Consider the following 25038-nt stretch of genomic DNA (forward strand, 5'->3'; position numbering starts at 1 on the left):
GAATTATTATTTGTGTATGTGTGTAGTGTGTGAGTGTAAAGGTCTGGGAACTGCACTCAGGTTGCCATGGAAACACCTTCCCTGCAGCATCATTTGTTCTCTAGCTGTTGGACTCAAGTCTCTATTTTGTTAAAAGTCCTATCAATGATATCACTGAAGTCTCTTTCCCCATCTGTGGTTTGCCTTCCTACTCCCTTCACACTGCTTTTCACAGAACAGAGGCTAGTTTATGTTTGTGTGTGTTGCATGTGTACATGTTCTTTATTATGTTTGTGTGTATGCACGTATGTGTGTAGTAGGTGAGTGTGTAACATGTGGAAAGCTCAACATTGGATGTCTTCCTCAAGTGTTCTCTTTTTTGTTTTTTTGTTGTTTGTTTGTTTTTTGAGACAGGGTTTCTCTGGTGTAACAGCCTTGGCTGTCCTGGAACTCAATTTGTAGACCGGGCAGCCTGGCCTCGAACTCATGGAGATCTGCCTGCCCCCGCCTCCTGAATGCTGGGATTAAAGGCATGCACCACCACACCAAGCTCTCTACCTTATACTTTGGAACAGCGTCTCTCAGTGAGCCTGGAGTTCACTAACCCAGCCAGACTGACTGGATTCTAGAGAACCACCTATCTCTGTGGCCCCAACAGTGCCACTGGCTTTTGTTTGGGTGCTGGGGTCTGAACTGGGATCCGAAGGCCTGTGGACAAAGTGCTCTGCCAACTGAGCCACTTCTCTAACCCTCACCCTATAAACTAGTTTTAATGAAATCCATACTACCAACTGGTTTTAAATCAAGCCTTTGACGTTTATCTAAAGTTATCTAGGTTTAATCCTTATACCTTATATGAATTTCATAGTTTTGTGTGTTTTACATTACCTATATACAATTACTTTTTAAAAACCCATCACGAATCAAGTATAAAATACACAATTCTTTTGGGGGGAGGGTGCTTGAGGGGAGGTCTCACTATGTAGTCCTGGCTAGCCTGGAACTCACTATGTAGATCAGTCTGGCCAGGAATTCAGAGATCTTCCAGCCTCCGCCTCGCAAGTGCTGGACTAAAGGTGCATGGATACCACCATGCCTAGCCCATATGTAATCTTATTATCTAAACATAGGATTTTAAAAATGCTTAACACTCCTCCCTGCCCACCATGAATCATTAAAATCAACCAAATAATCTTCACATATGGGGACAGTAGAATTATGTTGTAAAATATCACGTACACAACTGAATGCATATGTCGAGAAACCACAAAATGAAAACTGATGACTTGAATCTGAAGATAAATAAGTACGATGCACCAGATACCTCAGCAAACCTTTTCCTATAGATCATACAATACTAAAACTGGAAAGCAAAATCTTCAGTCAAGCTATAGAACATTAAGACCTGTGTTGCTTACTGGCTTATCATAGGAAGTGGTTGTCTATGCACACAGATCTTTCTTAGTGAATGGTAAAATAAGTGCAACCACTGAAATGGTACCAACTTCCATTCCGAATCATCTAAGTTGTTGATAGAAGCAATTCAAAGGAACCAAAGGTTGTAAATACTCTTTTTAGCATAGATTCAAAAATATATTTCGGACCAATCACCCCTACACTAATGAACAACTTAATTATGCTTTCATTTATTTATGATCATGTTTTCTGTAGTTACTCTCATGCGAGTTTATTACAAACTCATTACATAATACATGTGAGTACAACATCTTCAGTATATTATCTTTCAAACAAAAGCCAAAATTTGAATTTTTTCCTAAGGCTCAATTATAATTCTGCATCAGCTTGAGTTAACATCAGCCTGAAAGGAGAAACACACAGTGGTGCAGTATGTACGACACCCGAGTATTAAGACTGCAAAAAGGATTTACTAAGTTACCTAACCTAAAGACAGAGGTCATAACATGGAGCTGGAAAGTGATGCAGTGCTTAAGAACACTTGTTATTCTTGCAGAGGACCAAGGTGTGACTCCCAGTACCCACATGGTAGCTTACAACCATCTGTAATCCCATTTCCAGGAGACTCGACACTCTCTTCTGACCTCTGCAAGTACTAGGCATACATGCATCACACACATACATATGCTGGCAAAACACTGATACATATAAAAATAAAGAAATATAATAAAAAACAATATGCAGATGTTGGGAGTAAATTAAACTTAATGGGTTCATAACACTTTTCAACCTAGTTCCGCATAAACAGCTTTTAGTTTTAAAAGCATCTCCTGCTTCTTTGCCCCAATATGTATATGTTCAAAAACAAACCTGATTCCATATCAGAAATGCTACTGTAACTGTCAAGGGGATTCCACTTCACACCCACTAGTGCTGATGAAAAACAGGTAAAATGGAGCCTTCACACATGCTAGTGGGAATCTATTTTTGTAAAATGGCTTTTTGTGGAATGGTCCAGCAGACTGTCCTAGTTAGGGTTACTGTTACTGTGATCAAAGACCATGACCAAAGCAACTTGGGAGGCAAGGGTTTATTTCACTCACAGTTCCATATAACAGTTCATTGTCAAAAACAATGGGAGCAGGAACTCAAGCAGGGCAGGAACCTGGAGACAGGAGCTGATGCAGAGGCCATGGAGAAATGCAGCTTACCAGCTTGCTCCTCATGGCTTGCTTAGCCTGCTTTCCTAGAGAACCCAGGACTACCAGCCCAGGGAATGGTACCACACATAATGCCCCCCACCCCTCATCAATCACTAATTAAGAAAATGCCCTATAGGCTTGCCTGAAACCAGATGTTATGGAGACATTTTCTCAACGGAGGCTCCCTCAATTGAAAATCTGACTTTAGCTTGTATCATGTTGACATAAAACTAGCCAGCACACAAATCTTCCAAAAGTAAAAGTTACTTTAAATTTTGGCAGTCTTTAGATAGTAAGACCTATCCTAGAGACAACACATGCCTTGGTCAAAGAACAGATAAACCAAGAGGAAACTGGGCTAGAAGCTCTCACAGTGTTAGAGATGCCTGGCAGGCAACTCCAGAACTGTCCTCAACACTGTTACTCTGAGCACAGTACAACCGACTGACCACACAGGCAAGATGTGCCTACTGGAGCAACAGTAGCAAGTCTGTTTGGAAGTAACCAACCACTTTCTCACTATGTTTGAGACAAGCTCCACAGGGGAAACTCATGTTGCATACTATAAACCTGACCAAACCCAGAAGCTTGGTCAGAGGCCCTAGTACGGAAACTACTGCTGTTTTGCTAAGTGGACATAACATGCTCATCAAATTAACTTCTAAATACCTACAATTGTGCCCACCCATTAGTGTTGCCATCAACTTCATTCAGAAAAACTTTTTGCAGTAATCAGTGGTAACCACAGAGACACAAAACTGACCAAAGTGCTGAGAACTAAGTGACTACTGGACGCTACTCATAAGTAGGAAATCTGTACTACCTTCTCCAGTGTTCAGGGAACAATGCAGAAGGAGTCGGAATGTAAGAGCTAGGAAAAGAGGGAAAAGTGATGTGGAATGCTAACTTTTGAGCACTGACTTGGCTGATACACTCTTAAACTCAGGAGCTATGATCACCTGCACAAGATCTACACATGATTGGGCCCATCAATATCCTGTCATTGAGGAGGGTGAAGGGGGACTCATGGGGCCTCAGTTTTACTCTGGTAATGCTTGTTGAGATATTTTCTTCAATGGTGTAGCCACTGTTAAGGAACGTATGCTTCTGTAAATCAATCTTAATGAAACAGTAAGTCACATATAAAAAGATGAAAATAGATCACCTATACGTATGAAAATGTCACAGTTAAATACATTATTATGTATAATTAACATACCCTAAAAGACATGGCTCTTCTTTCTAGAATATTTTTAAATGGTTTGATGATAATTGTGTAATTCTGTAAATATACTAAAAATTACTGAACTGAATACTTAAAATGGATGATTTGTATGACATATGAATTACATTTATCTCAATAAAGCTGTTGAAAACCAGAATTCCCAGGACTAAAACACAAAATAAAATAGACCTTACTTCTGGAGGTAAAGGTGAGGTGACTGGACAGATGGCTCCATGGCTAAGAGTACAAACTGCTGTCGCAGAACACCCACCATGGCACATCACAATCACCTGTGACTCCAGTTCCAGGTTATCTTATGCCCTCTTCTGACCTTTGCAGACACCAGGCACACATGCAGTTCATGCATACACATACACACACACACACATACACACACACACACACACACACACACACACACACACACACACACACACGCAGGCACTCATACACACATATAAAATGAAATAAAAATAAAAAGCACCTCCCTTTTCTAAAGTAAAAGAACAAGGCCACATAAAGAAAAAAAAAAGGAAAAAAAATCACTTGCTTCATTTAAATTTTAAAAGCCAGGTGTAGTAGAGCATACCTGCATCCCAGTGACCACAATGTAGAAGCAGGAAGGTGAGGAGTTTAAGGCCATCAAATTCAAGGCCAACATGGGACACATGAAACCCTATCTCAAAAAACAAAAAACACTAATACATTTGTTTACCTTGTTTCAATTCACAGGGAAGTGTCTCTGTGTATATTTTCCCGTGTGTAGGCACTTCTTCCAGGGCTCACATTATGTGTATACAATTCACTCTAGAAATTCACTCACCCCTGGTGAGGATCTACCTGGGCAACAGGAACTTGAATATATCCTTTTTTCACTGCTGCCAAACAAATCAGCAAAGTCAATTTAAGATTTACTTCTACCTGTCTAATAAGATTATTCTGAAGAGCATAAAAGTTGTTAAAAAGAAAGAATTCTTGCCAGGCATGGTAGCACACACCTTTAATCCCAGCACTCAGGAGGCAGAGGCAGGAGGATCTCTCTAGTTTGAGGCCAGACTGAGAGAGTTCCAGGACAGGCACAGCTACATAGTGAAACAATGTCTCAAAATAGGAAAAAGTAGGACGTTGTTGTAATGTCAAATATTCTATCCCACAAGTATTATCTATAGTTCATTGCAAAAATATGCCATAAAAATCTCTTCACTACAGTGAAATATTAAAATGACTTACCAAAATGTAAACACAACTGTTCAATGAATGATTCAGACTAGCCAAAAGAACGAAACTATCAACCAATAATACAGTAAGGCAGGCAGGCAGGCAGGCAGGCAGGTAGGCAGACAGACAGACCCTCACAGCAGACAGCTGAGACTGCCAAAACGGAAAGAGGGTAAGAGATAGGATCCAGCTGTCTGCATCTGAAAAGGACAAGTGCTGTGGGATGGTCTGTAGGTTAAATGTGTTGCTCTGATTGGTTAATAAATAAAACACTGATTGGCCAATAGCCAGGCAGGAAGTATAGGCGGACAAGGAGAGAAGAGAATTCTGGGAAGTGGGAGACTGAGGCAGAGAGACACTGCCAGCCACCGCCATGACAAGCAACATGTAAAGATACCGGTAAGCCACAAGCCACATGGCAACTTATAGATTAGTAGAAATGGGTTAATTTAAGATATAAGAACAGTTAGCAAGAAGCCTGCCACGGCCATACAATTTGTAAGCAATATAAGTCTCTGTGTGTTTACTTGGGTGGGTCTGAGCAGCTGTGGGATTGGTGGGTAAGAGAGATTTGTCCTGACTTTGGGCCAGGCAGGAAAACTCTAGCTACAGACCAGAGTCAAACTCTCGGGGCTATAACCAGGCATCTGCCAACGAATCAAGTACTAACAAAAGTCAGTTCAGATGTGCCCCCAGGAGGCAAATATTGCCCACAGCAGAAGTATCAAAGAAATGAAGTCAAAGGAACTTAATCCTATGCATACCTGGAGACAGGAACCCAATTATCCCAAAAGACAAAGTCTTCCTACCTCCTAATTATAAAATTTGGTTCTAAAATGTGGATTCCAGTAGCAGGCAAAATTGCCCTATAGGGAAAAGTAATGACAGGAAACATAGTGGTCTGAATGTAACTGGCCCCTATAAGCTCATAGGGAGTGGCACTATTAGGAGGTGTGGCTTTGTTAGAGGAAGTGTGTCACTGTGGGGATGGGCTTTAAGGTCTCCTATGATCAAGGATACTTCATATCAACAGAGACTCTTTCCTGCTGCCTGAGGATCAAGATACAGAACTCTCAGCTCCTTCTCCAGCATCATGTCTGCCTGCATGCCCCCTACCATGATGACATTGGACTGAACCTCTGAACCGTAAGCCAGCCCAATTAAATGTTTTCCTTTGTAAGTGTTGCCATGGTCATTGTCACAGCAATAGAAACCCAAACCAAGACCCAAAAAAAAAAAAAAAAAAAAAACCCAAAAAACTAAAAGCAACAGTGATTCTTTCAAAACAAATTTGCCAACCAAACAATGAAGCACAAAATCATATAAATCCAATGCCACTAACAGATCAGACAAAACCCTGGTGTGATTTGAGCATCCCATTAAACTAGATGTAGTGACTTATGCTTGTAATCCCAGGACTGAGGCCAGGGCAGAGCAGAGGGGAGAAAATCAACAGTTCAAAACAAACCTTGACTACTTAACAAGTATAAAGCCAGCCTGGGCTACATGAGACCCTGCCTCAAAACAAAGAGTAATACAAATGACAAAATATGAAAATTCCTTGTAGAAAAGTTACAAAATACAAATAAATTTCTAACGGAGTAGTCTATGAGCAAACTACACAATGATGCAATGGTTGCAAAATTATCCCATGCCAAAGACTGGTAAAACATCACAGCTGTCAAGGTCCGTAAGTACACAGGAATCATCATTTTCTCTGGACTTGGTATGTTTCTAAGCTTCACAAAGAGAGCCAGGTGGTGGTTCCCACGTGTCAAGGCCAGGCAGGGCTACACAGTGAAACACTGTCTCCAAACCACCCCCACACTAGGCATTCTTTGATCTATAAGTGAAATGATATCGTGGGTTTGCCACTACGAAGCACTTCAGAAGGAAGCGGTGAGATTCACACTCAGTTCTACCGTGTATGACAGCTGATAAGCAAGGTGCTGAGGGGACTGAAAAATCTAAAATTGAAAATATACTTAAGCTCATTGCTCCTATTTTTGTCTTCCCAAAAGAGTATATATAAAAATAAAATTGAAATGTGTTGAATATGTAATCAGTAAAAGTTATCTCTGGCTTCTTGACATCTTAATTTGCAATTTTATGAAAGGTTGAGGACACAGCTTAGTGCTAGGCACTGAGAGAAAAGATTCCATCCCTTGAAAAACTATTAACTTTAGAACCGTCTTCCATAAACCCCTAAACATCTGCTAAAATAAGGTTCTAGAGCTTGATTTTTATCAATTTCGTGTTGAAGAATCCAAGTTTGGAGGTTTCATTCAATGTTTTCAGGAATCTATGTATCATTCTAATCAGCGTCACAGATCTGAAAACATTAGGACATAAAAGCAACCACAAAACTAGACAGCTGCTTACAATAATAAACAACTCTCTAGAATGTGTTTTATACTCAAACATATGTATATTTTGCTGTAGTGGTGCTTTTGTTTGTTGAGACAGGGTATCATTATGCAGCCAAGGCTGATCTAAAACTCACCATGTATACAGCCCAGAATGGCTTTGAACTCACAATCCTCCTGCCTCCTGCTACTGAATGCTCCCATTGCAAGACTGTCTCACCACCTCTGACCAAACATACCAACATAAGACAGGTTTCCACTCCTCTCACCTCCATTTCCAGGCTTCAAGCAACAAAGAGGGTTTTAAGTCTAAAATACTCAACTATATGTACAACTGACCTTTATATATGCACTTGGGTAGATCTTATGAACAGCGTCGCCAGGTGCTCGTCCAGCTTCTCGGTCCAGGTAGTAACTCTGCACAAAGACTGCATGGTCACTAAGGCACCTGACCCAAACATCACCTTCACCTTTACATTCCAACTGCACACCTTTGCCTATGTGCAACCTTAGGAAGAAAAGACAGAATTACATTTCATCTCAGTTATAATAAGTTTTAGTTCAGGTACATAGCAAGAATAAAAAAATCTAATACAGTATCTGCAAGATAGCCATTGTTGGCGTTCTCTCTCTCTCTCTCTCTCTCTCTCTCTCTCTCTCTATATATATATATATATATATATATATATATATATATATACACACACACACACACACACACACACACACACACAGACACTATATCAGAAGCACTTAACATAAATTTCATTTAAAAAGATTTTATCTTTGTGTGTGTTAAGGAGAGGTATCCATGAAGCTGAGAAGTCAGCGTAAGATCCCTTTGAGCTAGTTACAAGCAGTTGTGGGTGCTGGGAACTGAACTCCAGTCCTCTGGAAGAATAATAAATGCTTTTAACTGAGCCATCTCTCCAGCCTCATATAATTTCTCTTTTTTATAAGGAAACCAAGGCTTATAAGCTACACTGCCCAAATCAAGAGCCACTAACAACACACAGCTATTTAAATTGCACTTAAAATTCAGCTATTCAATCACATGAACAATATTTTAAATGTCCAAAAGCCACATGTGGCTAATAGTTACTGAATGGGCTAGCACAAACAGAAATCATAAAAATACAGCAAACTTGTTTTTTTTTTTACAATTTTATATTTAGTAAATACCTACAATTAAAATCGGATGCTTAAAGGTTCGGAATATTTAAGATGACCTTTGCTGCTTTATATTTAAGACTCATAACATAGAAAAATAATAACCTTGAAGAAAAGATAATGGACTATTCAAACATACCTTGCTCTCTCAATAGCTTCTGTCCTGTGGACATTGGAGAGTTGACCCAAGCAAAAGCGATCCCCTCCAGAAGGATCCACGTATCCATCCACAGTTACAATAGGGCAGCTTGAAGGAACCTTAAATGTCTCTCCTACCTGAACATCCATTTCAAAGTAAGCAATGGAACACCAATACTCAGGAGCTACAGAAAATAAATGAAAAGAACACTTATCCATGTAGCAAAGATATTAGGGAGGGAGGGAGGTAATTTCACCCATGAAACAAACCTAGACAAAGATGAAGGGATGATGAGTTAGTGAAACACATTAAAAGAACTGCATTAAAATAATGTAATACACTCAAAAACAGTGATTTCGTATCTATTTGCAGTACTTCCACCTTGACACTCCAAGGACCAGAGCAACTGAGAAATTAAAGAACACAAGAAATCAGACTCTAGCCAGGCAGAGGTGATGCAGGGCCTTTAATCCCAGCACTAGGGAGGCAGAGGCAGGTGGATCTCACTGTAAGTCAGAGGACAGCCTGGTCTACTGAGTGAGTCTCAGGACAGCCAGGACTATACAGTGAAACCCTGTCTCGGGGGGGGGGGGGGGGGGGGGGGGGAGGGAGAGGGAGAGGGAGAGGGAGAGGGAGAGGGAGAGGGAGAGGGAGAGAGAGAGAGAGAGAGAGAGAGAGAAATCACTCTAAACTGTTCTATCATAATAGTTCATTTGATTGAACATCTGTTCTGTTTTCTGAATTTTCATTTTTAAAAGTACACTTACACTAAGACATAGTCTATGATATGTTTTTACAGACCCCTAATTAGGAAAAAGTACCTAAGTCAGCCAACATATTCCTGCTTATACTTAACAATTAATTATGCAGTTGTTTTACTCAGTTGTTTATGCAGTTGTTTAATTGTCTCTCAAAAATCAAAGGTCATTTGCCCAATGTACATACATCCCATATACAGCAAGGCGTATTTTTAGAAGTCATTTTAGAGAACTAGTACAACGTATTCATTTGAATAACAATTATTTGAAATGACTAGCAGGGGGTGGGGTGGGGAGGAGAGAATACTTGGTGTGGATTGCAAAGACAGTAAATTATTTGATTTTGTTTGCATTATTAAAGTTCGCATATATGTAATTTGCTTGCTTTTCCCTTCGTAACTCATTGAACAGATATATACAGAACATGCAGCAAACAAAACCACTGACAGTCCCTTGCAGAGGTAACCTCGGGCAGGTACAGGGCGGGCAAATGAGCAAACGAACGACCATGGAACACCAGGTCATGAGCAACACTGCCAAGACACTTCGAGGAGGAGGAGGAGGAGGAGGAGGAGGAGGAGGAGGAGGACAGGGAGTGGGGGGTGGGGTGGAGGAGAACATTATGGAACAGAAGGCGACTGGAAGACCGCTTCAGCCCAGAAAGCTGAGGGACATTCTGTCTGAAAACTCAAGACCTGAATGAAAGCCCTCTACTGGCCCCTGAGGAAGAACTTCTGAGAGATCAGGAAGGGGATAAGAGTTTTGTCTGCAGATTTATCTCCATCATACTGTGTTACAAATTCTGTATAATCTGAATCAAAACTTACAACAATCTGAAATGAGACTTAGAATGATAAAAACCAGCCCACATTTCAAGTTCCCCCAGGAAAAATGAAGTAGTGGCACTTAAAACTTAAAAACGAAATGATGTAAATAGAGTACTCTTTAACTAAGCCAAGAGTGGTGGACGCACACCTTTAATCCCAACACACAGGATCAAAGGCAGGTGAATCTCTATGAGTTCAAGGCCAGCCTGGTCTACATAGTGAGTTCTAGGACAGCTGGGGCTATGTAGAGAAACTGTCTCAAAAAAAAAAAAACCCAAAAGAAAAAAGAAAAATTTAATTAAAAGCAAACAAACTGAAAAAGGAAAACAAAACACTTTACAAGACTGGGATGGTTAATACTGTCAACAGGATCTACAATCACCCAAGAGATAAAGCTCTGAGAATGTCTCTACACTGGGCTAACAAAGATAGGCAGACCCACCCTCAATGTGAACAGCTGCCGTTCATCCACACAGGCGGCCACTCTGGGCTGAACAAAGGGAAGGGTGGAGCACAGATACTGCTTCCTGGCTGCAGATGCAATGTGAGCCACTGCTAAGCCTCCGGCCACAGTGACAGCCCAACTGTGATGACAGGTATCCCCGAGCTGAAAGCAAATCTTCCTTTCTTCTATCACATTTTCTCACAGCAACAAGTAAAACAGAAACACAGTACCAAGAAATGGGGCCATTGCTGTGATACTCTGTACTGTGTGGTTCTTAAGCTCTGCAACTAAGAGGAATGTCCAAGTTTGGAACTTTGATCCAGAAAAGCCCTAGACTGCTGTAAGTAGAGCTTACAGGGTCATTCTGGTATGAGTTTGGAAAAGCAGAACGCCAAGAGAAAAGCAGACTGTGGAGGCCAGGGCCTCTGTCTGAAACTGGGTTGAGGCCTTTCCTATTATAGCCTGTCTGGACTCTGGCTGGATTCTGCCTGTGGTCTGTAAACTTTAGTAATGGGTTACTGTACTAGGTGGATGGAGTCTCACAAGAGAAGACTCAGTCTGTGTCATAGTTACTGCTCATAGCTCTTACCCAGGTCTACAGAAAGAACAGAGTGGAGCAGGAAATGTGAAAACAGGCAGCTGGGCAACAACCACGTGACCTTCGGTTCACAGACAGTGGCAGCAGGAGTTAGGAGAGAAGAGCCACCCACTTCTCTACACTGCTGAGCTAGATTCTCACCTGGGAGCCAAAAGGAACCCTTTCTTCCCCAAGGTGCTTCTCTCAGGTATTTTGTCAGGACAGTGAGAGATGCAGCTAATATATAAAGGAACCTAAAACTGCTTGGCAAAAATCGTCAAGCAACAGAGCACTTGCCAATGAGGAGTTAATAAGGCACATAAAAGCATGCCCATGACGCATTTGAGACGCTAATGTAAATAAGACCAGCCTGGACTACACAGTGAGTTTCAGGCCAGTCTAGGGTATACAGGGAGATTGTCTCTTAAAAAAAGAAAAAGGTAGAATACTTTGTAACATCAATCCAATAAATTCACTGCAAATTTAATTCTTTAAAAATATTTGTTTAGAACATAAAAATTGTAGGGCCCTGGCCCCCCATTTTGGGTAGCCGTTGCCTTGCTTGCTGACCTTGACCAGATGTCCTCCCTATGCTGATTCCCTGCTGGTTTCCTCCTTCCTGAAGGCTCCCCCCCCCCCCCCACAGGTTCCTTGTCTGTGTATCCTGCATATTGGGCGTTAACAGCTTGGATGCAAGATTGTAAAACATTGGTAGCGAACTTCTGCCCTCCAGGGTTCTCCCATTGTGCTGTAAGCCTGTATTTAAGGTTTCCTCCCTCTTTCCATAAACTGCACTCGGCATTCTGCTGGGGCAATGACCCGTTGTCTCTTGTCTCTATTTTTCAATCCACAGCCCCTCACTCGGACATGGTGAACAGGTGGTGGTAGCGCGGGCGCTACTGCAACAAAAAAATATACCTAAGTGATTGCTTAAACGCCAGCTTTGAAATATTTGTGAATTTTCTTTTGGTTTTTCGAGACAGTTTCTCAGAGATCTGCTGCCTCTGCCTCTTTATGCTGGAATTAAGGGCATGTGCCACCACCATCCAGCTGTGAAGTTATTTTCTATAGTAAAAATCTTTTTTTTCTAGATTTATTTGCATTTCATGAGTATGTCTGCATGTCTGTCTGTCTGTCTGCACGTTCGTGTGTTTATCACGTGTGCAGAGCCCAAAGAGGCCAAAACAGAGCGCCAGACTCCCTGGCATTGCAGTTATTGCTACATGGGTCCTGGGAGTCAAACCAGACTGGAAGAGCAGCCGCTGCTCTCAAGTACTGGACCATCTCTCCAGCCGCCATAAATAAAAATCTTTAATGAAGATATCACATCATGTTATGAACAATAATAACCAGCAAATAAGCAGTAGGTATAGCGACTAAAACTAAAATTGAAACAATTTAAAACTTATCTAATTTTCTGACAGTAATCAAAACTAGTACCACTGACAAGATCTTTGAGTAGAAAGTATAAACATGAAAACTGGGTTACAAAGTGAATATAATGCTGGGGGTGGTGTTTCCAAGTACAACGTATTTCCCAGTTTCTACCGAAGGCTAAATCTTCATTATAAGCAAGTCAACTCAAAGAAGAAAAACAGTTTTGTAGCCTTCATGTTTAAGAAAAATATACTTTTATCATTATCAAATGAAATGTGTGCCGACCTTGACCAGATGCCAATGCACTAAACCTTTCATTACTTCCCCGCCACAAGTCCCCGTTTGCCTAATAATCTAGACTCCACAGGGCAGCGATGCCTGTGGAAGCTGCAGCTCTTATGCAGGTGATACTCACTGGCCTGCTGATAGTCGCAAGAGTTCTAAATGGCTAAGAATGAAGAGGAAGTTGTACTGGGCTACATCATAGACCAGCGATAGAAAATCAAAACCTAAGAAGGTGCAAGAAGGGAGTCTTTATTTGTGAAGACACAGGCCAAAAGGTAATTGACGTGAGAGAGAATCTGACAGTGTTGGGCTACAATCTACTGCACAAAAGCTTTTTCATTCTCAATAGTCAGAGGAAAGGCTTTATTTTAAAAAATATAGAAAGCTAATAGAAAATATCCCTTAAGCCTTTCTGCATGTCTTTGCTATTTTACCTCAAGGACCAAGTAACACATAAACGACAACTCTGCAGCTTCTTGGGGCCAGCACAAACAAAAAGCTGGGAGAGCACTTCTGGAATGCCAGCCTAGTTGAAAGGCACTAAGGCTAGGCACAGACCTGGTATCTAAAGGGTTTCTGCTCCTAAGTTAGTGAAGCCAACCCCATGAAGTCCAGGGGCTACTTATCACATTAGCCAAAAACAAAAAACAATATATTAATTACCTGATTTGGATGTTTGATTTTATTTTACAATGTAAGAGCTTAGCTTGCAAAGGGGGAATGGATTGTAAAGCACAGGTTTTAGAAATATTGTTCAGTTGTAATGGAAAATGTGTCTCTCTAAAGTACTGTCTTTAATTTCTGAAATAAAAATAAAGTAATACAAATCTGGATGGATACCGTATCCACTGAATTATTCCTTTCTTACTCAGATCTGAATGTAATGTCCTATAGTCTGTTATGAGCATATGAAAGTACTCCTGAAAAACACCTGAAGTTGGTGAAGTTCAAATCCATTTGTGTTTGAACACAACCTAAAGACATTGAAGAAAACAATAGTATGACAGAAGAATATCGGCTTCAAGAAGAAAAAAAAAAAAAGGTGTAACTCTGTGAAGAAGAAATAGAGCAACTGACCTTTTTAATATTTAGGTCAGGCAGTGATGGCACATACCTTTGATCCTAGCACTCCACAGTCAGAGGCAGGTGGATCTCTGTGAATTTGAGGCCAGCCTGATCTAAACAGTAAGTTCCTGGACAGCCAGAGCTAGAGGGGAGAATAATACTTAACTGATGTCTTTTCTATTTGTTCAATAAGGAAAGCAGATGTGTAAGCTGGTTACTGGATTTGAGTATGGCTAGCATTAGGTATCAAAGGCACAGCCATTGGTATGCTTAAACAGCATTTAGGAGGGGAGAGTAAGGTGTATGATTCTAGAATTCAAATGTTTCTTGTCTCCTGATAACTAACACCTTTATCTTTTTGTTTTGGGGTTTCTATTGATTGTTTATCTCTTTGTCTTGGGGTTTCTATTGATTGTTTATCTCTTTGTCTCGGGGTTTCTATTGTGCTACACACAACTAGAAACAACCTGGGGAGAAAAGGGTTTATTTCATGCTACAAGTGTCAAGTCACAATCCATCACTGAGGGAAGTCAGGGCGAAACTTAAGTCAGGAACTGAAACAGAGCCCATAGAAGAACACTGCTAACTGGCTTGCTCCTCTTATAGCACCCAGGACCACCAAACCAAGGGTGGCACTGTCCACAGTGAGCTGGGCCCTCCCTTATCAATCATCAAACAAGACCTGAGTTCTAACCTACTGATGTCAATAGTAGTAAAATTGCAGAACTAATCCTTTCCTGCAACCAGCTGGACAAAAAACTCTTTTAGGATGCATTGATCATTAAGCCACTTCTGTATTCTATTGAAAGACAGGTATCAATATCAATACAGGCTACTACAGATACATGCTCCTGTAATCAATACTATTCTCTAAACAGCAGGGGCAACTCAGCCTCATCATCAATTCTATTGTGAGAAGTATGAAGCAAATTTATCAAGAGGCGAAAGGCAATCGCTGAATCTAAATCAAGTCCAGATAATAGTTAACCACCATATCTATTCCCACTGTACATTCCGTTCAGTATTACATCCATCCTTCCTTCCTTCTTTCTTTTCCTCAAGACAGGATTTCTCTATGTAGTCCTGGAGCTCACTCAGTAGACCAAGCTGGCCTCGAACTCTGCCTGCCTCTGCCTTCTAAGTGCTGGGATTAAAGGTGTACGCCACTACCACCCAGCTAAGCCTTTCTTCAGAACAAGGCCATCCTTATTCCTGCAGACCATCTCTACTAAGCTATACAAAACACTAAAGGAACTTAAATCAACACTGACTCTCAAGAATGCTGACTCAGTCAGCAAAAGTTCTTATTCTTGCAACTCCGCATTTTCCCCTTACAATATATTTATCCAAACATAAATTAAGATCTTGGTACAATGTTTCCAAATATGAAATGTATTGCAGCAAAAAGTTCATTAAGAATTACATCTACACTAATGAGCATCTTAAGACTGGTGCTGCACTCTGGTGTCAATAAAGTCTTTTTGTCTCTTGATCTAGGAATTATGTTACTCTCTAAACTAAAATATGAAAAGAGCTGTAAGCACAAAGATCATCTATTCAATTACTTTTAAGCAGGTAGAAAAAAACTTGAAATCAGCGTACATAACAAAACCCCACTTACACAACTCTCTAGAACTCTAAGTTATCCTTCCACTTATAGTTAAGGGTGACTATAGCTATATTTTTTAACTCTTTATTGAAAAACAAACAGAGTTGTCCTATGTCCACAAACGGTGGTTCCAGAAGAGCCATCAGACACCAAAATCTGTAGATGCTCAAAGTCTCTTATGGAAAATGATGCCATATTTGCAAATAATATACAAAAAGGCATGTGTAAATCATATGAGAATAAATACTACAAGGTCTTACATAAAGGACTTGACTATCTCTAGATCTGGCTGTAAGTGTACCTGAAGTGAAGAAAATCAGTTAAAAAGTCAGAATTAGAAAATCTCACATTCCTATTGTTTACGTTACAGGGGTCCTCTGACATCTCAAGTTTCCAGGGTTTTCTATTTTCCTGCTTCTATAATTTAACCCAGTATTTTCTAAATTTCAGTTAGGCAGATCTGCACCTTTCTTATGAAAGTTATTTACAATTATTTTTGTTTTTAGCATCTATTTAAGATTCTTCTCTAACCTTTTAATTAAATTTAGCGCTCTCTCTCTCTCTCTCCAGACACACACACACACACACACACACACACACACACACACACACACACACACACACACACACACAGCGTATCTGTGGAGGTCAGAGAACAACTTGTGGAGGTCAGTCTCTCCTGGCATGTGAGTCCCGGGGAGCAAACTCAGGCTCCTCAGACTTGGCAGAAAGCACTTTCCCCCACTAAGTCACCTCACTCACCTCTTCCTTGGCTTTTTTAGCGACAGGTTTGAAGCTGTCCTACCTAAGCTTAGTTTCATTCTGCTGCATATTTATGTGTTCAATGCTAAAAGCTGGCAATTCTGTACTTAGTTGCTGATTTTAAAACAGTTTTTACTTTTCTTTCAGTTAAAAATGAATTAAATATATATAGTCTATGTGTGACTATCAGCTACTCTGAAACTACTGATTAAGTCATAATGAATACTGCATTGTCTACGTTAGTTAGCCTGTAATATAATCCACGGGCATACATGTACCATTTATCTTAATAAAAATCTATATACAGGGAATCAATATTGGAATATACTTACCAGGATGATTGGAAATAGGAGGCTGGAATGCAAGCTCATTGTGAACTGGCCCTAAAGAAAATATAATAAAAATCCCATTTTACTTATTAAAAGTTTTCCAGCACCAAAACTTTTAATAAACTTCAAATATAAATATCATAAGCCTTAAGACTTGTTTAGATCAAGTTTATGCCATGTCCAAGAATTTAAAAGCTTATTTCCTGAATTTTTTGTGATACTAATAGCTAACTTTCAAGTGTTATCTGACAAATGCTATTTATCAGTTTACAAAGTTATACATACAATACTTAATGCAAATTATAAATTAATTATTCATGTAACATATTAGTATAATTTATAATGCAACGTATAATGACTTAAATTGCCAATCTTTTCTAAAAATAAGTGCTTATATTTATTAAATTAGGGACATTTATATAATGGACCAATTACTCATAAATGAAAGCTTATTTGTTAACACATTGTGCAAAAACCCTCACAGAATTACCACATTCACTTCTTACAATGTTGTTACAGGCAGATTTAGTAAGTTTAAATAAGTGACCAGTGATCATAGAGGAAACCCAATACCCTACACACTGGTCCAGGTAGCCATTAGAAATCACATTCTCTGAACACCTGGAAAGATAGTAAGGTAACTGATGCATAACAATATGCATATAGCAAGGCCCTCCCCCATATATACCTATCACACACACAAACACACACACACACCCATTAAATGACTGGAAGGAAATACTGCTAGGAGTGAGTATGTCTGGGTTACTCAAGATTTTAAGTAGTTTTATTATTTATGTCTTTTGTATTTTTCCAGTGTCTTTGGTACTATTAATCTTAAAATGAAAGGAAAAGGGATTTTGTATTTATGGAAAATATGTATTTCTGATTTTTTTTTCTTCATCCCTATACTCATGATTTTAAAATCAAATGAACAATGTTCCTATTCTATCTGAAACTGGACTGTCTGTAGGGTACCCTTCCCAATCACACCTATATGGAGTATTAATAGATTCAACACCTAAGTATTTATAGTATCTATTGCATTGATTCTATGATGAGGGAAACCTTGAGATCATAGTACTCAAGGGCTTCAGTCGACTGTGGGTGGATAACACACAAAACCTAAAAACACATATAAAGCAAACAAAGGAATGGAAATCAATGTGGTGTTGATGAACCATCAGCAACAGAGAAATGAATGTACTTAGTGAACATCAGTGCAGAACAAAGGTATGATAACTATTGAAAGGAACTGTTTACAAAAAAAAAATACTGAAAAAGTAAAGTAAAAAGCACTAATTATTTACTGAAATTAAATTGTAAGATGAATAAAAGATGCAAAACCATTTATTATGAAAACAGAAATCAAAGTCCTGGCTAGAAAAGAAAAAGGCCCTGCTTACAATGAAAACGAGAGCTTACAGTAATGTCCAGGATGGGGCGGCATAGGCGGGTGGTGCTGAAGATGGCCGTTTTGGTGGTGAGGCAAATTAGGTGTGTATGGTGCAGTCCTACTTCCAGTCCAGGTGGTAGTGCTGTCTAAAAATTAAGGCCCATATACATTAATTTGCTTTTATAAAGGCTGCCTGGTTTTTCTCAACTACGTAAGATTTTAAAAAGCGTGTACATACTATGATGGTAAGTAGCTGGCTGACCAGTAAATCCATTCTGCTGCTGTCCTGGCTGAGGCCCTGAAGCTATCTGCAACAGTCCTTCACTATGGCTGCCCGCCAGAATACTGGCCGGCTGACCTAGAGAAACAAGAAGACATTAACATGGCACACGTATAGATGCAATTTTATGCTTTTATACAAAAATGATGGTCTAATTATGTCTGGTCATCCACAATTATAAAGGTGGGCCAAAAGTGGAACTCACCCATTGCCTATCAAATAAAAAAGCTAAAAGCATTTATAAAGGAAATTATCCAAAATGTCCTTTCTTAAGAAATGTTTTCCAGGAGCTGAAGAGTAGCTCAGTGGTTAAGAGCACTGGCTGCTCTTCCAGAGGACCCGGGTTTGATTCCCATCACCCACATGGCAGCTCACAACCATCTATACTCCAGTTTCAGGGAATACGATGCCCTCACACAGGCATACATACATACAGGTAAAACACCAATGCACATGAAATGAAATAAAATAAAAAAAATGTTTCCTAACATTAGTGGCCTATTTCTTCCCAGACCTCTTCAAATGCTAAGAAACACTCTACAGGTCTAGGCTTCACAACAGCTTTAGAAGCACCAGTTCGACCCCCCAGGCACTTCACCCAGACCACTCTGGACCAACAGAATGTTAATTACCAGGGCACTGGTGCTGGTGACTCAGGACAATGGCGGTTAACAACAACAAACACAGGAGGCACGGGTTGTCAATGGAAGAGGATGGCGAGGGTGAGAAAGTTCATGTAAAACAAAACAACCTTCGCTGCCAACCAAACCAGCATTTGGTAAAACAAGAAACTGTTTATCAATTTTGAAACTTTTCATGTCCTTTTTAAAAAATCAAAATCATGTCAAGAATGTCACTGTATGCCCAGATTTGCATTAAATCAGTTCAGTTGTTCCCTCTGTAATATGCCAAGAAAATGGTTTCATTTGGCTCCTATCCTGCTCAATATATATTCCATTATGTTTTATTATTTGCCATTTATAGGTTTTATTTTGTAAGTGGAAAAAGGCTATGTCTTAAAGCAAGCATTAGGTCATGTTTATCCCATTTGCTGCTATCTGTCAATGACACTGTTTTTCTTCTCTTATAAATGGAGTGCAATCAGATGAAGAAACTAAAAGTCACCACCATCTCAGTAACAAGAGAAGGAGTTGCCAGGCACAGTGGCATGGCTACCATGCAAGCGGGAAGAAGCCTAAGCAAGAGGAACTCAAGGCCAGCTGGGCTACAAGACTCTTGTCTCAACAAAAACAAACGCAGACAACATTTCTCCTCCCTACATAGCACAATTCCTTAAAACGAGGACCTGCAAAACCACTGCACCCATCACACTGAGAACTACCACCAGACGCAAGTGTCTGAGCTGTTAACAATGTAAAACCAGTTCATGTAAAAGAGCCTTCCCATTCCTCTATTTTAATCTAATTTGTTTTCTTTCCTTTAACTCTATCAATATATCTTTTTAGAAATAAAGAAAAATTTCACCACAAGTTCTAAAATTTACAGTATTTATATTTCAATTATAAAAATCTACTTTAAAAAGTATTAAGACAGAATTGGATATATTTCATTCACATCTTTTTCTGGCCTTCAAGCACACTCTTCCTGCAGGGAGGGAAGGAAAAAGTCAAAATGAAGTCACTTTGGAAATCACTGAACAAAGCTCACTCTCCAGAGAATGTAAAACCGAAATGCGTGCCTGGGCCCAGCAGTAATCTACATCTAAGTGGAGTATCTGTTTCATTTTCCATTTCCATCATTTCTGTCAACTGTACTCCAAAGGAGCAAATAAAAAGACGGGAAGCCAGAGATGGAAGCTGGGTGTCATGCTGCACACATATAATCCCAGCATTTCAGAGGCTCAAACAAGGAAATCAGGGCGAAAGCCAGCCTGGCTTATGGAGTGAAATCTTGTCTCAACCCCACCCCCAAAAGCTATATACATACACATCTCTGTCAAATGTGCACAATTTATCTGTGCTAAGATTATGACCACTGAAAAAGACTGCTTTCAAGTGGTAAAACGGACTGAGAAATTCTGAATACAATTACAGGGGCCAGGCACTCAGTTCAGTGGTAAAGTGCTTGCCTATCATGGGTGACACACTGGCTTGGATACCCAGCACTAGAGGAAGGTTCAGGGGTGGAAGCAAAAAAAATTTCAGACATAAATCTCCTCTTTACCCCAAATTTCAATGCTGAGTTTAAACTGATACTAACAGATACTACATTATTAGGTAGTAACAATATCAATCTATATCAGTCAACAATCTCTTGACAATATAGGTTTAAAAACAATGCTCCTTAAGTAATCAAATGAATTAACAATATTCACATGCTCTGTAACATTTAAATTTAAAAATAAGAATAATAATTAGGGACTAGGAAGATGTCTCAGTGGGTAAAGCACTTGCCCTGCAAACATGCAGAGCTCAATTCTATCCCCTGAACCCACATAGAGCTGGACAGACACACAGTGTGACCCTGTAACTCCTCCTATGAGATGGAGCCCCAGCCACCAGCCAGCTAGCCCGGCATACGGCAGACACAGCTGCAAGCAATCCGGCTGACCAACGAGCTGGACAGAAGGGACCAACACCACCGGCTGTCCTGACTTCTGCATTACACCACAGCGCACGCGCACGCACATGCACACGCACACGCACGCGCACGCACACACACACACACACACACACTCCTTTTGTTTTTTGTTGTTGTTTTTTTAAATTAAACAAAGAAATTACTTTGCAAAGCAGGAAGCTGTTCAATTTTTGAACAATACAATACAAACAAAACCCGATCACACTGTCTTTATTAGGCTCCCAGAAAAGCTGAGCCTGGGCTGGGGATGTAGCTCAGTGGTCCAGGGTTCACCTGACACAGGAGAGATCCTAGTTTCCACTGATATGATCAAGAGACAGAGACAGGAAAAGAAGGAAGAAAACAGAACAGAACACAGACTGAGAACCTCCTATGACATGGTAGAAAAGTCTTTACCACAAGAATCCTTTTCAAAGATGTGTTAGCTTTATATTGAAACTGGTTAAAATACTTGATGCCTACCTGGGGCAAGAATATTTAAAGTTATTAATATTTTAAATAAATATTAATATTTATTTAAAATAAATATTAAAAGTCTGTTTAAAAGCCCTTTTTCCTAGTAGTCACAACAGGAGATTGAGAAGACTACTATAAAGTTACCCTCTCAGACAAAATAATGGGACTAAAAGAAAGGTTTCACAGGGTGCAGGTGGCACACACCTTTAATCCCAGCACTCGGGAGGCAGAGTCAGGCAGATCTCTGTGAGTTCAAGGCCAGCCTGGTCTACAGAGTGAGATCGAGGACAGGCACCAAAACTACATGGAGAAACCCTGTCTTGAAAAACCAAAAATAAAAAAAAGGAAGGTTTCGATTGCACAAACTTTTAAAAACATCTTAGTTCAAGGCTGTGTGCTGGGCCAGTGAGATGGCTTACTCAATAGGGAAAGTGACCTGAGATTGATACCTAGAACCCATGTAAAGATGGAAGGAGAGAAAAGACTCCACAAAGCTGTCCTCTGACCTCAACAAACATACCATGCCCACATGTGCACATACACATATACGCACACATACAATTACACACTCACACATATGATAATTAAAAAAATTACTTGTTAACTACTTAAATATTTCTTTAAAATCTATCTGAAAAATACAGGAATCTTCTTACTTATGCATGTAATAGTAAATAACATACTTCAATTTAAGATTATAATCAGAGTCATAACATTTGACTGCCTATCAACATTAGAAACTTTAAAGAAATCACAAACACCATTTTCTCCAGAATGAACTCAAACACCACTTTAACATCTTTTTTCCTACGGGCTGAGTGGTATGGCTCAGAAGTGAGAGTTCACCTAGTATGCACCTGGCCCTGATAGCATACCCAGCACCAGAAAGATCACAGCAGCCTAAATTTTTACTTATTTGAGGTTTCTCCAAGTGACTACACATAAATATTCAATAGTTTGGAAAACTTACGACTACATTGGACTGCATAACTCACTTGTGGAAGCCACAGGAATGTTGGGGAAGTTGGTGGTACTGGTAGCATTAGACTCAGATGGGGCTAACAGAGCTGGGGCGCTGTATGTCTCCGTTGATGCACGATTACTTGGTGGATGTTGGATGGTTTGAATTGAATGTCCTTCAGTGGGTAAGGATGGCTGCCCCTCAAAGTCATGAACATATTCATCCTTCACTAACATACTTGGTGGAGCTATGCATTTAAAGAGAAAAAAAATTCATATTTTTATACTCTTCCATTTCCACAATAACTATATACAAACAATATGACAGCATCTAAAATCAACAAATAATTTAAATTCAGAAATTTATCATATAGAAAAGCATACATTTTATTAGCTATAGCTACTTGAGAGTTTTATTAATCAATTTGACTCACCGAAATTTGAAGAGATATTCTTCAGTTTCTGACAAACCCAGAAGTACATAATCATCTACACAGTTAAAAACCAAATGCCTAGCAAAATGTTCACTCAGTTGTGAAGACCCCTTACTCCTCAAGGCAAACTGAGAATGGATACTTAGCTCTGCCTTTCTGAACTTCACAATGTAGAGATAGAAGTGGGATCTGAAAGGTACTCAGTGCCAAGACCTGGAATTATTTAACTTATTATTTGAAATTGCTGTCCTGAAATGTCCCTTTAAAAAGTCAAATTGAACCCAAATGTAGGGTGTTTGCCTGTAATTCAGCATTCAGGAGGTAGGCCAGGAAGATCACAAGTCATCAAACTGAAATTTTCTTTTTGGAATCCCAATCTACATAAAAATATTTGATGAGAACACTCAATAATTGAAATCTTTCACAGTATAAGGAGCAAATCTAGAGTCTAGGTCATGTAAAGTAGTATCTTTAATAAACTTAAGGTCGATTTGCTCTGCTCTATTTTTTTAAATGAAACTGAACTGTATTCCTGCCAGTTCTCTGTTTAGAACCTTCTCATGTAGTCTTGACCCACTGTTTTGGGTTCTGCTGTCTATTTTTAATAAAATCACCCTTTACTTTTATGAATTAATACTTTTAGGTAACTACTCTAAAGTTTTACAATCACCTGAATCTAGTATTATGCATCTTCTTAGAGCTAACAAGTAAAGGCCACAAAGACATTTTCTTCAATTGAAAAATTAGTGTGCCACTTTCCTTATCCAGTTTTTTACTAAACTGTGACTTCTAACAGTAGAAATTGTTGTTAACTGATACTTAACTGATTTTACTATTTACAGTGGCTGCCCCTTAAGCAACAACTGTTCTAATCAGAGACTGCAACTATCCTGCTACCAGCAGCAGTTCGGCTGCAAGGGCACAGAGGATTCTGTTCCCGCAGGCACTGTCTCTTTCAAAGCTACTAAGGGAAACTTTATCTAGATCTCTATCCCTCTAAAGAACTCACAATTCAAAGGTTGAAGAGGAATTCTGCTCTCTCAGAGAGGCTGAATAGCAAGTAACTAACCTTCTCTCTTTGTTGGTGTCTTCCAAATAACCCAGCGTCCTTCTCTCAGTCCCCACTTAAAAAACCCTTGCTACACCTGGTTCCTCCCTACCACTTCCTGTCAGCTACTTGCTGACGCAGCCTCCTGCCCACAGGTTAATTTTATTTAATCAAACACATCTTTGAACTGTTAACAAAATCAGTAAGGAAAATGCAACACTTTAAAATAATATTGCACAAGAAATATTATTCCATATTTGTTCAAGCTTCTGTATACAGCCTCTTTTTTTGACTTTTGAAACATGAAAATGTCGGTATTTGTAAAACTCGTATGTTCCAGTAGGGAGTGGAGAGATGGCTCAGTAGTTAAGAGAGCAGCTTGCTTTACCTAGTTTGGGTCCAGTACCCCATGTCAAAAGGCTCACAACCTTCTATTACTCCATCTCCAGGGGACCCAATACACTTTTGGCCTCAAGAGTACCAGCACACAGGTGCACAAACCCACACAGAGACAAAAATATATACACAATAAAAATAAATAAATAAAGTAACTTCTATGGGAATCAATACAATAATAAAAAGATGCTTAACACATTATCATGCTTGCAAGATATAACTAGTGTAATAGTGGCACAAATGTTTTGAGAGTAACTAACCATTTTTTAATTGGATTTAAGGTCCACTCCATGAAATGGAACCCATATCGGACATTGTTAAGGTGGCCAAAAACCTGAGACTATAGCTCATAAGTTCTAGAGGAAAACTTAGTACCATTATTCTGCTGAAAGAACAAAGGAACGAAATACTCCTAATGGCATACTAATGGCATACTCATAGATCAGTGCATCACTCAGCCCTTATCAGAGAAGCTTCCCTTGCAGTAGGTGGGACTTAACAGAGACTCACAACTGGACAATGTGCAGAGGGTGAGAGACCCTGGAGCACCCAAATGAGCTGTCGTCATCAAACCCTTCCCCTCAATGCTTGAGGAACTGAAGTGGAAGCTGAAAGATTTTAACAGCGAGAGGTGGTAGATAACTCTAAGGAAAGTGTCTTGCAGACACAACAGGACAACATACATAATAACTCAGAGACTGGCAACACGCACAAGATC

The 25038-nt window shown here is 39.7% G+C and overlaps 1 protein-coding gene across 3 annotated transcripts in view; it reads right to left on the reverse strand.

Moving 5' to 3' along the window:
* Positions 1–25038, reverse strand: part of Smad4 (SMAD family member 4) — a 72375-nt gene that overhangs the window by 11151 nt on the left and 36186 nt on the right. Inside the window, exons 5-10 of one of the 3 annotated variants that reach the window (XM_052742487.1) lie at positions 22478–22690; positions 18384–18503; positions 18175–18291; positions 16753–16803; positions 8716–8899; positions 7746–7914 (exon numbers count right to left, since the gene is read on the reverse strand). In XM_052742487.1, coding sequence (XP_052598447.1) covers positions 7746–7914; positions 8716–8899; positions 16753–16803; positions 18175–18291; positions 18384–18503; positions 22478–22690 — 854 coding nt within the window. The remainder of the gene's footprint in view (positions 1–7745; positions 7915–8715; positions 8900–16752; positions 16804–18174; positions 18292–18383; positions 18504–22477; positions 22691–25038) is intronic. The other 2 variants (XM_052742488.1, XM_052742489.1) reach the window with 2 other exon arrangements.

The sequence above is a fragment of the Peromyscus californicus genome, unplaced genomic scaffold (assembly GCF_007827085.1).
Source record: "Peromyscus californicus insignis strain IS unplaced genomic scaffold, ASM782708v3 Scaffold_17__1_contigs__length_78620276, whole genome shotgun sequence".
Taxonomy (NCBI): domain Eukaryota; kingdom Metazoa; phylum Chordata; class Mammalia; order Rodentia; family Cricetidae; genus Peromyscus; species Peromyscus californicus.